We start from the raw sequence: 13266 nt of genomic DNA, 5'->3' as shown, positions 1-13266 counted from the left end.
TTCTTTCAAAATGATTTCYCTTTTAGTGTTGATTAGGAAACGTGTCTAAAAAGCCAATACTTGTGAGCTGGCCCTAGTGATTGGCCCTGTTTGAGAGGTGACAAGCATTCCTCTACTATAGAGACTAAACTTGGGGGCATGTGCTAAGAAAGACGTTATAGATAATTATCTCCATTCTACACTGTACATGTAATCTCCAAGAATAAAGGCCCTTTGTGTTCTTTCTAATTACATCTTGTTAGTGACTTTTACCATGTGTAAATGGAATGCTGTCAGAAATTATTCCATCCTTTTATAGACTTGATTTGGTACATTTCTATAATTGCGATCAGACTCGCAAACAGCACACGAGTTGAATCTCCAATTTGCTGTGCGCGTCTGGTACTCTAAAAAGTTGGACAGGGTTGACAGGTCTGCAGTACTCTAACCTCTAACCTATGGACCCCTTATCCACTAGCTAACCCTCAATACCTTAKCCTACCCAAGCCAAGAGGCCTACTCTATACCCTTACCAATACCCCTCCATTCATACTGGTTGTTGGAATTGTATTTTGTCTACATTCTAGTAGTGAGATTCCTCTAAAATTTGAGTATTAATACTGGTTTTATAGGAGCTTGGCTCTGACCTCGGAATGTTTCATTAAATGGTCCATTGTCTATGACTAGTAGGTCGTATTGCTTTCTCAGTTTTGGCTGTAGTAGCACCCAGTGTTAGAATGAGTGTAACTGCTCCCTTTGTCTCTCTGCCTTAGACACTAGTAGGACTCAGCCCAAACCCTCTAGACCAGGACACAGCCGACAGCTCCAACGCTGGACAGAGAACCGCATGAGGAGAGGTGAGAGAACAGACAATTCTACTGTACACAGCTCTTAATACAACATATAAAACCAAGTCGAGATTCATTGTTGATGTTAAATCGATTTTAATAGTCAAAAAATACAGAAGAGAAACGTTTAATCTAAAATGATTTGTTACATTAGCATCGTCTTTACATTATACAGGCGCTGTACAGAATCAGAATGACTTGTTTTTACATTGGTAAAGCAGACCTTTGTCTTATATCATTATGTCTCGTTTGATGGGAACCAGGGACGTTGCCATCACGGGGTGTAACTGGGACTGGGAGGAGATTTGCCCGATAAACAACCGATCAGAGCTCCTGCCCCAACATAATTTCCATCTCCACAAGACATTATTCCCGCTACAAGACTGGTCACCATGGTTCCAAAGAGAACACCCGCAGTTACCATAAATCTAAATTATGTATCGTGCTTTAGAATCAGCTGTAGTTATGATGATCACTGATCATTTCATTGTTATGATGAATAATATGATTATTTTTTAAAGATTTGTTACGTGGAGTCCTTGCTAAAACATTGTGGTATTGGTTTTATGAATAATGATGCWAATAAAGTTTGAGATCCATTAGGAAAATGGTGTGTCAGTGAATCTGTTTTTGAATGTCCCTGCTGTTTCTCCTCAAACTTCCTTTGGACAGTTGAAAAAGTCTTTGGCTGAGTTCTTCTGGGGAGCGGAGCTCACCGGGGGAGTAGCTATGAAAGGTCGCTCATCTCCCATATTGACGTTGTAGTATTTGGCTGAAAGACACGGGAAGAGGGTGTGTTAATGTGAGGAAAATATGGGCTCACTTGAGGTCTGGACTTGTAGTCATTTGCAGAGTACCCTTGTTTTGACTTGAACCATGCAAAATATAAAACTGGCAAAGGAAAATGTTAATCACTTCATATGTCCAAGAATTTTCAAGTTTGTGTAATAATATGATACTGACAGAACRACCAACAATGATCCATGTTTTGTCAGAAAAACATGACCTGTGGGAGGCCTCTTAATTGGCCACAGCAGACTCTGAGCCTCAATTTAGTGTATTTTAATGACAATGACTAGACAGACAAACACCTCTCTCCTTATGGAGTAAGGAAGGGCTGCTGTTGACACAAACTCCTAGGACAGGATCAGGACCAAGCTGTGCCAGCAGACCCATCTACTCCACCCTCCTCTCTCTGACCCACCCCGCCCAGACACATGGGGCTCAGACGTGTCCAACATTACGTTGTGTAAGGTCTAGTCTAGGACTGGATTTTTACAGCAGACCGACAGGTGCAGGGGTTTCCACCAAACCATTTATTTAATTTCTTTCATCAAAGACAGGGTACAGGCTCTGATTTGGTTAATAAAAATATTATCTTGGCTAAATACTTACAGCGTGAGAAGAGGTAGTAGTTGTATCCCTCTGGTTTCCTGTGGGTGGGGATGGACACGGCGGAGGTCACGGTGGACGGGAAGCCTCTCCAGGTCAGACGGATGTTGATCTCCTGTCCCAGCAGAGGCACTGAGAGGAGAGACCGTTCAGTTTAGAGAATGACAAATGTCATTATTGAGGAGTGATATTTGAACTGGAACGTTTGTCTAGGTGTCTTGGAGTACAAATTCCAGTTTGAGGAAATTATGTAGTTCTTAAATTTGTCATGTTGCAATCTGTCAGTTTACTTCTAATAAAAACATTGTTGCGACATCCCACTACAATCTGATTCTGCACCCACACAACCTGACTATTGTGATTGCTTTCTCTGAATAACCTGTTTACATTCGGTGAACCTCGTTTCCTCTTTCTCTTACCCTCCTTCCGAGCCGCATCTCTGTCTTTATAGAGAACTAATGCATCTCAGATCAAATAAAACCTGTCCGTGACTGGTTTTCAAGGTTCTCACCACTGCCTGCCTCAGTCTGATAAAATGTTCAGTGAAAGGACTGAAATGTCAAGTTGGGCAGCTCATTACCTGCTTGCCTGGCAACACGGTTGCGTACGGTATGAACAGAGTAGTGGACCTTCCTGCCGCATGTAGGGCTGATGCCAGACTGGTAGGAATACTTCTGCACCAAGCCTCCTGGAACAGACAATCATACAGATATCAGACGTGGTAACTCAGGATACTACGGATGACATGGGCATGCTTGTTTGTTGTGCTTTACCAGAGACAGCCGAAACCTATGAGTAAATATATTATCACTGGCTTTAGCAATAAAAATATTCGAATGTCTTTATATCAGAGTTAATATTGTCGCATTATGGTGTTAGTCACAGGAGGTTGGTGGCACCTTAATTGGGGAGGACGGGCTCATAATGGCTGGAGTGGAATGGTATCAAATACAACAAACACATGGTTTCCATGTGTTTGATGCCATTTCATTCGCTCCGTTCCAGACATTATTATAAGCCGTCCTCCCCTCAGCAGCCTCCACTGGGTAAGTAGTGTACAGCAGTCAGTCACCTCTCTTGAAGAAGTAGACAGACTCTCTCCTCTTGCGGTACTCCGGCACAGACAGGGCAGCCGTGATCTGTCCTTGCAGCCCATRGAAGCCCACCCTGATCAGCTTGGGGTAGCCGGGCTCCATCATGCCATTCTCGAACCTCCAGTAGTTAGAACCCTATGGAGGGGAGAAGACACATAGATAAACAATTTTGTTCTCTATCAACTCCACTTAATGTAGTATAAAAGTAGGTTTTATAACACTATGTTTGGGATAGTCACATTCTAGGCCTATTGAACAGATATTACTGACTTGAAGTGAAGGGTATGACAAAATGGAAATTCTCCCATTTTGCTTTGGGTATCTTATGTTTTAATGTTACATAGGTGGTGTACCTTGAAGAAGTATGTCTTGCCCTGGCAGTTGCAGCGGGTGAAGACTGTGTCGATGGGAGAAGGGACACCCCACACGTCTGTGATCCCACGGGCAGGTCCAGGCACCCTATTGCTGTCCAACACCCAGAAATAGTGTCCTAAAGAAGGAGGACAGTGGAAGCAACACTGGTATTATGGTATGTCCATCTGCATCGAGTCCAATAACTTTTCATCCTCAATCTATTTGTTTATTTTTTTATTTAACTAGGCAAGTTAAGAAATTATTTACAATGATGGCCTACCCCTGTATTATAGACTAGAAGATAGATACTAGAGGGTTGTCTTACTGTAGCTAACCATCTTTACCCTTGTAAATGAACGTGAAACATTTACAACATGTTTGGGGTTCTCTTGGGTTTGAAAAATAATCAGTGTCACATCTGTAAAATGTGAATAAGAGCTGAAGGACAGTCCAGTCACAACATCACAAAGGCCTGACAGACAGGGTGCAGTCTGGGAATGCAAACCCAACATCTGGTGTGTCTGGTACATAGACGTATGTAATTACAGTATCTAGACCAAGTGTTATGYTCTGGCACTGACCTCTGAAAACCACCACGGTCCCATTCCTCAGCGTAGTCACCGCGCCGACGGGACGACCGCTGCAGATGTTGGTGTCATTGTGTTCATCTGGAGAAAAAGGAACCACATGAGGACTAATAAGAAAAACAAGTGAACCAGGACCATTTGAATTGTCTATCCAAGTGTTAATTGGCTAAAGGGGCAATCAGCAGTTGCTACAGCAATTCTTTTTTACTTATGAATGAATGACATGTACCCATTGATTCCTGAAGAATATAACAGTTCATGAGCTTAGTTCAGCTGTCGTACTTTATCAGAACCCAAAATATAAGCTTGTTTTACTCCAATGTTTGTAAACAAAGTAAATGTAAACAAACACTATATAGCCTCAACATGGTTAAAACTATAATTTTGATATCAGGGTTGGTCAGTCCTTGTATCCATAGTCTATATTTCTCCAGGCCCATCCCTCAGCTTTTTACTTAAACAGTGGCGTGAGAACGCTTTGTTTTTGTTTCAACTGCTGATTGCCGCTTTAATGTGACCTCTTTCTGTTTTTCTCTGTGAAGGAGCGGAGTACTTTTTTCCAAACCACAGAAAGTGCTGGACTGTCTTGTTAGGCTTTGGGAAAACTGTCACCTTTGACTGTCACCAGTTAATATAGTGCAGCTCCACTTGGCAAGAGGAAGCTCTTTTCATCCAAGAGAAGTAATACAATCCCATTCTACACATTAAGGAAAGGATAGGCTGGCAAATCTACCTAGTAATAAGGCTGGTGACTACCATTGTACAGTAATGAGGCTGGTGACTCTACCATTGCCCAGTAATGAGGCTGGTGACTCTACCATTGCCCAGTAATGAGGCTGGTGACTCTACCATTGCCAGTAATGAGGCTGGTGACTCTACCATTGCCCAGTAATGAGGCTGGTGACTCTACCATTGCCCAGTAATGAGGCTGGTGACTCTACCATTGCCCAGTAATAGGTGCTCTACCACTTTGACTGTTTCTTTGCAATAGTATTAAAGTAAGACAAAGCAAGGTCCAACATGGTTAAGCTTACCTGCTTGGTAGTCCCTGGGGTTGTCTGTGCCCAGATCTTGGTTGATATCAGTGAGGGTGCTGGGCCGTGTAGGACTGGGCTTGGGTTTCCCTGTGGGTTTGCTGGGCTTGGGTTTCTCCATGGTTTTGTTGGGGGTGGGTTTGATGGTGAGGACGAGAGTGAGCTTCATGGGGTCGGTAGTGGTCTCGTCTCCTTTCTCTTCATGTTCCGTTGGGTCTGTTGATGTGGCCTGAGGATCTGAGGTGGGAGGCGTTGCCAGATCTCCAGTCTGGGGGACACTGCTGTCATCAAAACTATCTGGGGTGTCCCCTCTGCCAGGTTTAGCTTCGGGACCACTCTCAGATGCTGGTGCCTCAGAGGCCGCATTGGGATCCTGTGGGTCTAAAGGGGTGGTAGTTGGGGCATTCTCCTTGGAGCTGTCCTGCTCTGAGCTTGGGGTATCTCCTTTAGTGGCACTGGGTGTCTGGTCAGGCTTGGTGGGGGGGGTGGTGCTGTCTAGAGATGCAGGGGTAGCCTCAGGATCCTCTGTACCCTGTGTGGGGCCGGTAGAGGTTGGGTCGGAGGCTGGTGTGGTGGCAGCATTCTCTAGGTTTGAGGGTGTGGGTTCAGAGTCCTTTGGCAGTGTGTTCTCAGATTCTGCCTCCTGACCCTCAGGGTCCAATTCACTCTGTCCTTCAGATAGGATTTCAAGGGTGTCCTCTGCAGGAGTAGGCCCAGGCTGGGGCTCTGAGCTCGGGAAGACCTGGTCGGAGGCAGAGGTGGGCTCAGAGAAGGATCCAGGGGGAGTTGTGTCTAATGCAGACGGGCTGCTGCTGGAATCAGGCTGTCCCTCAGGAACACTGGAGTCTGTGAGTTAGAAAAACATGAGATTTGATGTCTGTCAGATTTTGATTTGACTCCAAATGACTCAAAGTAGATTGTGAAACACCTTGTCAAATGCAATTTCCAGGAACAGTGAAATAGTGATATGTGTGATATGGCTCAGCTATCATCTCCCAAACTGTGCCCAGATGCTGTGGTGTGTATTGTTGGATTTGAAATTTTGAACATTGAGATATTAAAGACATGATAGATCAGACGCATAGTATATTAAGGAGTGAGATCTGTAGAAAGACAGAGTGGCTGTGGATTGTGCTGGGTGGACGGGAGGAGATCAAAGGATTGCTATAGGGGAGGCAGATGGACATCTGTGGACTAGGTGAAGGAGGGGTTGAGGTCAGGAGGTGAGGTCAGATCCCCTGAAGGGAGTAATAAGGGTTTAGTATCCTGTTACCCTCTTCCTGTGGAACCATAAGAAGGAGGAGTGTCTTAAGTGGGATATACAGTGCGGCAAAAAAGTATTTAGTCAGCCACCAATTGTGCAAGTTCTCCCACTTAAAAAGATGAGAGAGGCCTGTAATTTTCATCATAGGTACACTTCAACTATGACAGACAAAATGAGGGGAAAAAATTCAGAAAATCACATTGTAGGATTCTTTATGAATTTATTTGCAAATTATGGTGGAAAATAAGTATTTGGTCAATAACAAAAGTTTATCTCAATACTTTGTTATATACCCTTTGTTGGCAATGACAGAGGTCAAACGTTTTCTGTAAGTCTTGACAAGGTTTTCACACACTGTTGCTGGTATTTTGGCCCATTCCTCCATGCAGATCTCCTCTAGAGCAGTGATGTTTTGGGGCTGTTGCTGGGCAAATCAACTCCCTCCAAAGATTTTCTATGGGGTTGAGATCTGGAGACTGGCTAGGCCACTCCAGGACCTTGAAATGCTTCTTACGAAGCCACTTCTTCGTTGCCGGGCGGTGTGTTTGGGAGCATTGTCATGCTGAAAGACCCAGCCACGTTTCATCTTCAATGCCCTTGCTGATGGAAGGAGGTTTTCACTCAAATCTCACGATACATGGCCCATTCATTCTTTCCTTTACACGGATCAGTCGTCCTGGTCCCTTTGCAGAAAAACAGCCCAAAGCATGATGTTTCCACCCCCATGCTTCACAGTAGGTATGGTGTTCTTTGGATGCAACTCAGCATTCTTTGTCCTCCAAACACGACGAGTTGAGTTTTTACACAAAAGTTATATTTTGGTTTCATCTGACCCTATGACATTCTCCCAATCTTCTTCTGGATCATCCAAATGCTCTCTAGCAAACTTCAGATGGGCCTGGACATGTACTGGCTTAAGCAGGGGGAACGTCTGGCACTGCAGGATTTGAGTCCCTGGCGGCGAGTGTGTTACTGATGGTAGGCTTTGTTACTTTGGTCCCAGCTCTCTGCAGGTCATTACTCTGTAGGTCTGTAGGTCCCCGTGTGGTTTCTGGGATTTTTGCTCACGTTCTTGTGATCATTTTGACCCCACGGGGTGAGATCTTGCGTGGAGCCCAGATCGAGGGAGATTATCAGTGGTCTTGTATGTCTTCCATTTCCTAATAATTGCTCCCACAGTTGATTTCTTCAAACCAAGCTGCTTACTATTGCAGATTCAGTCTTCCCAGCCTGGTGCAGGTCTACAATTTTGTTTCTGGTGTCCTTTGACAGCTTCTTTGGTCTTGGCCATAGCGAATTTGGAGTGTGACTGTTTGAGGTTGTGGACAGGTGTCTTTTATACTGATAACAAGTTCAAACAGGTGCCATTAATACAGGTAACGAGTGGAGGACAGAGGAGCCTCTTAAAGAAGAAGTTACAGGTCTGTGAGAGCCATAAATCTTGCTTGTTTGTAGGTGACCAAATACTTATTTTCCACCATATTTGCAAATAAATTCATAAAAAATCCTACAATGTGATTTTCTGGATTTTTTTCCCTCATTTTGGTCTGTCAAAGTTGAAGTGTCTATGATGACATTACATTCTCCTCTTGCCTCATCTTTTTAAGTGGGAGAACTTGCACAATTGGTGGCTGACTAAATACTTTTTTGCCTCACTGTATATACCTGTGATGGTGAGAAATGTTTGTTTGGCTGTCTGAATTACAGCTGTAAAGATTCTTTGGCAGAATTAGACTTGGTTAAGCTTCTCTAGTGTCTGAGTTGTTTACTCTGAAAAATAAGAACCTAACAGTATATATGCATTTTGTAAACTCCTGTCCTGACTGCACAATGAATTGCCGTACTGGGCCAATAAAGATTGAATTTAATCGAATCACTTACCTGCTGTCTCAGTGGGAACCACCTTGGCTGGTTCGGAAAGGTAGGGGTTGAGGTTGGCCTCTGCTGGTGGGGTCCCCTCTTGGCCTGGTGTTGCCTCTGGATCCAATTCCTCAGGGAAGGGTGTGTAGTCCCCCTCTAAAATGGCCTCTTGCTCAGCCTCAGGAGAGGGAACAGGGAGATCTGGCCAGGTCTCACCCTTTATATCTGTGGAAGGGAATAATGGCAAATTAATGTAAAATTCACAATCACACATCTTCTAACTAGCAATTCAGCATAGGCTGAATAAAAAGTGAATTTGTAGCGATGTTGAGAAACGTTGAAAGGGAAAAKAGTTTCTCTCACCATCTCCCTGTTCATCCTGGAGTTCTGGTTCTGGAGTGACCAATGGCATGAACTGGTCATCTGACAAATTTGAAAATGAATTTAACTGAGTTATAGGTGGCATGTGTAATTACACAACTCTGTCTCTCTGATATTTTCCTATTTTTCTAGTTCATCCTGGCATGTCTTGAATCAAACCACAGACACTGATGACATTCCAGGCTGGAATACACTTCTACAGTGCCAACGGATCTGTAGTGGGCTGGCCAGAGTGTATCAATCCAAAAACACCCTGTTTTGTCCAGAATCGACCTTTGTGTTGCAACCCACATATAACACTCCCATCTCCTCATCCATCCTGGCCTCATCTCTCCTTTCCTCACTTCTCTCTTTGATTGAGACTGTGCCTGTTGCCCTCCTCCACACGGCCCACTCATAATGACATTATTTCCCCATGTTTCTCTTGGCCGTTGGGGCTGGCACGGACACAGAGCTGCTGGCTACCTCTGAGGAGACATGGCCTCCGGGCTACGGCTCAAGTCACAGCTAGAGAGAATGTCACAGCAGCAGGACAGGCAGCCAATCCAAAATATCTTGGAATCACACTCTCTTCCATTTTTGACTGGTCAGGAAAAGTTCAAAAGATCTGTGTTTTTCATTAGACAATATTACTCTCTTATTACAGGGAATGTTTTGACTTTATTGTTGGAAGATGTTGGGCTGAGTGAATAATTGTGAAAATTAAATTTTCATTCTTATTTAGGGCTGAAGTGTTGGTTATCCATCTCCTCAGTAAGGTTGTTCTGAAGACACTGACCTTCATTTAGTTCCTCCTGTGGATTGGGAGTCATCTCTGGCTCCTCATTTGGCTGGATCTGGGGAGGCTCTGGCTCTGGAGTGTCAACCAAGTACTAAATGAGTCAGAGTATCCAAAAGCAACAAACTTTCCTATAATATCTCTCAAATCTATTACTTATCATAATTATTGCTTTATGAAATATARKTTTTGGTTTGTTATCAATTACGTTATTGCATGAGCTAGTCTTCGGTGTTGTACTGGCTGGTTTTGTGCTTGTAGTGGTAAATACTAAAACAGAAAATAGTTAAGATGAACAGACAGGCTTCTGCATTTTAACATGCATAACGATATTGATATGAATATACTGCACGAATAGTGCCAGCATGCCTATCTTTAAATAAAAGCTATACCTTTTGGTTTTTCATCATTTACGTTATTACATGAGCTAGTCTTCAGTGGTGTTGTGCTGCCTGGTTTTTTGGTGTCTAGTAATTATTAAAAGAGAAAATAATGAACTGACGTAGGCTACTGCATGAGTTTAACATTTACATGCATATTTACATGCATAGTGCCAACATGCCTATCTTTAAATCAACTAACTCTAACCACTTTTTCATTGTAAGTCAATACTATAATTTATACGATGTTATTTCATATTATACATAATATTTCATACATTAAATGATATGCTATCTTTACCTGTGGATGCAATACAGAAAAGTTAGTGTCTACAGAAAGTATGCACACCCCTTGACTTTTTCCACATTTTGTTGTGTTACAGCCTGAATTTAAAATGGATTCAATTGAGAATTTTTGTGACTGGTCTACACAAAATACCCCATAACTCAAAGTATAATTATTTTTACAAATTAATAAAAAATACAAATAAATGAGATGTCTTCCGTCAATAAGTATTCAACCCCTTTGTTATGGCAAGCCTAAATAAGTTCAGTGGTAAAAATGTGCTTAACAAGTCAGCTTAATAGCATTTAACATGATTTTTTAATGACTACCGCATATCTGTACCCCACACATACAATTATATGTAAGGTCCCTCAGTGGAACAGTGAATTTAAAACACAGATTCAACCCCAAAGACCAGGGAGGTTTTCCAATGCCTCAAAGAAGGACACCTATTGGTAGATGAGTAAACGTTTTAAAAAAGCAGATATTGAATATCCCTTTGAGCATTGTCAAGTTATTAATTACACTTTGGATGGTGTATCAATACACCCAGTCACTACAAAGATACAGGCGTACTTCCTAACTCAGTTGCCGGAGAGGAAGGAAATCGCTCAGGGATTTCACCATGAGGCCAATGGTGACTTTAAAACAGTTAGAGTTGAATTTCTGTGATAGGAGAGAACTGAGGATAGATCAACAACATTGTAGTTACTCTGCAATACTAATCTAATTGACAGAGTGAAAAGAAGGAAGAGTGAAAAGAAGGAAGCCTGAACAGAATACAAATATTCCAAAACATGCATCCTATTTTCAACAAGGCACTAAAGTAATACTGCAAACAATGTGTCAAAGCAATTCACTTTTTGTCCTGAATATCAAGTGTTATGTTTCGGGCAAATCCAATTCAACACATTACTGAGTACCAKCCTTCATATTTTCAAGCATAGTGGTGGCTGCATCATGTTATGGGTATGCTTGTAATAGTTCAGGACTAGGGAGTTTTTCAGGATAAAAAAAGAAACGGAATAGAGCAAAGCACAGGCACATTTCTAGAGGAAAACCTGGTTCAGTCTACTTTCCACCAGACACTGGGAGATGAATTCCCCTTTCAGCAGGACAATAACCTAAACCACAAGGCCAAATCTATTATACACTTACCAAGAAGACAGTGACTGTTCCTGAGGGGCCGAGTTACAGTTAGACTTAAATCTACTTGAAAATCGAGCGCAAGACCTGAAAATGGAGGTCTAGCAATGATCAACAACCAATTTGATAGAGCTTGAAGAATTTTGAAAATAATAATGGGCAAATGTTGCACAATTCAGATGTGGAAAGCTTACCCAGAAAGACTCACAGATGTAATCACTGCCAAAGGTGCTTCTACAAAGTATTGACTCGGGTGTGAATACTTATGTAAATGAGAGATTTCTGTATTTCTATTTCAATAAATTAGCAAACATTTCTAAAAACATGTTTTCACTTTGTCATTGTGGGTTATTGTTTGTAGATGGGTGAGAATACATTTATTGAATCAATTTTGAATTCAGGTTGTAACACAACAAAATGTGGAATAAGTCAAGGGGTATGAATACTTTCTGAAGGTGCTGTACATGCAAAAAAAACATGCATGGTTTCAGTGTAGAATTGTACTTCAGAAGACCATGCTAAGTGTGTTTGACATTTTACTAACCTTCAATACCACACTGGCTCTTGTAATCTGGGCAGCACTTGCTGTAGCGAGCGCAGTCCGGATCACAGTCACACTGCCTGCCTCTCTTAAAGGATTCGCCACACCGCCCTTTACACGAGTCACCTGGTACACAGACACAGTCAGACATACAGTACATCCATTATCACACCAGTCCCCTCCTGGTTATGTTATAACCCATGCATAATACCTGTACACCCATGTGCGTCTATATCATCTAAAAACATGTCACGCATTCTCATGGGTTATTATGATCCACATCTTGTTTATCATAATGTAATGTCACTCGGATACCACAAATAAATAGATAAGAAAAGTCCTTACTGGTGGTGCACTGGGATTCGTAGTCTTTACAGCACTCCTCGTGAGTGAGACAGTCATAATCACACTGGCACATGTAACCTCTGTAATACTCTCCTCCACATCTCCCACTACAGCTTGCTATACAGAAAGGTCAACAACATAAATAATATTTTGTGTCATTCAGTAGTCTAGCACACAGTCATGGAGATATATCCACAAAAAGACAGTCACAAGTCACCAGCTATGACAACAGTATCAACATCATTCCAACAATAAGGCCTTGTTACATGGACTTGTCACTTGTCACACTGACAAGATAATGGTGTAATCCTACATTACAGAGCCAGAAAAAACTATTTCCCCCTCCTAGTTAATCATTTGTGAATGAGTAAATAGAAATCAGTGTATATAAAGCATATACAGTCTGTTATACTTTTACAGAAAGAAATTCAGTACGCTCATGGTAATTTACATAGTGACAACATGCATCCTTATCATCTCTAATGGAGGTTAGAACAATTTAGAGTAAAACCCAGAAACACCACACATCAGAAAACAAATCAAAGCAATTTACATATGCAGTGATTAAAAATACTCACACTGAGCAGAATTGAATGGGAGAGCACAAGCCAGCAGAAGAAGAGCAGAAAGAACTGATGGAGTCATCTTCACAGGTGTTCTCTGTTTCAACCTGAGCAATGGCATTCAGACGGACAGAAAGGAGAGAAGAAAGAACATCACAACTCAATTAATTTATATTCCATTATAAATCATATAGCCTATACACAATGACTTGAGAGTGAAAGGTCTCACTGTACCTTGAAAGAGTGAACCTCCGTCCAAATCCTGCTGAGTCCTGCACTGTGTCTGCTTTTATAAGAAATGTGAGAGGCAGGCTGCCGGTTTCTTCTCTGACAGGGATTCCCGTTAATTGGAGAATCCGGTCCAATTAAAACCCACAAGTGATTCGCAGACTAGACTCCTACGCACTGAAGGGAGGGAACCCTAGACTGCACAT

At 42.3% G+C, this 13266-nt stretch overlaps 2 protein-coding genes across 13 annotated transcripts in view; one reads left to right on the top strand and one right to left on the bottom strand.

Moving 5' to 3' along the window:
* The window catches only part of LOC111975981 (nucleoprotein TPR-like), a 47872-nt gene extending 46437 nt beyond the window's left edge, over positions 1 to 1435 (top strand). For all 12 annotated transcript variants that reach the window (XM_070447636.1, XM_070447646.1, XM_070447645.1 and 9 more), the window contains 2 exon segments: positions 753 to 836; positions 1091 to 1435. In XM_070447636.1, coding sequence (XP_070303737.1) covers positions 753 to 836; positions 1091 to 1143 — 137 coding nt within the window. In that variant the 3' untranslated portion in view covers positions 1144 to 1435.
* On the bottom strand, positions 1336 to 13266 carry LOC111976073 (proteoglycan 4). Its single transcript, XM_024004809.2, has 14 exons — positions 13067 to 13266; positions 12848 to 12939; positions 12270 to 12386; positions 11928 to 12050; positions 9572 to 9646; positions 8776 to 8835; positions 8434 to 8637; positions 5289 to 6134; positions 4249 to 4335; positions 3667 to 3803; positions 3292 to 3448; positions 2800 to 2907; positions 2223 to 2351; positions 1336 to 1599 (listed from the first exon to the last, which is right to left on the bottom strand). Exons 2-14 carry the CDS (start codon positions 12912 to 12914, stop codon positions 1481 to 1483), a joined length of 2229 nt encoding a protein of 742 aa, XP_023860577.1. The 5' UTR covers positions 12915 to 12939; positions 13067 to 13266; the 3' UTR covers positions 1336 to 1480.

Source organism: Salvelinus sp. IW2-2015, linkage group LG16, assembly GCF_002910315.2.
Source record: "Salvelinus sp. IW2-2015 linkage group LG16, ASM291031v2, whole genome shotgun sequence".
In the NCBI taxonomy this organism is placed as follows: Eukaryota; Metazoa; Chordata; class Actinopteri; order Salmoniformes; family Salmonidae; genus Salvelinus; species Salvelinus sp. IW2-2015.
This window is presented reverse-complemented; position numbering and strand designations above follow the sequence as displayed.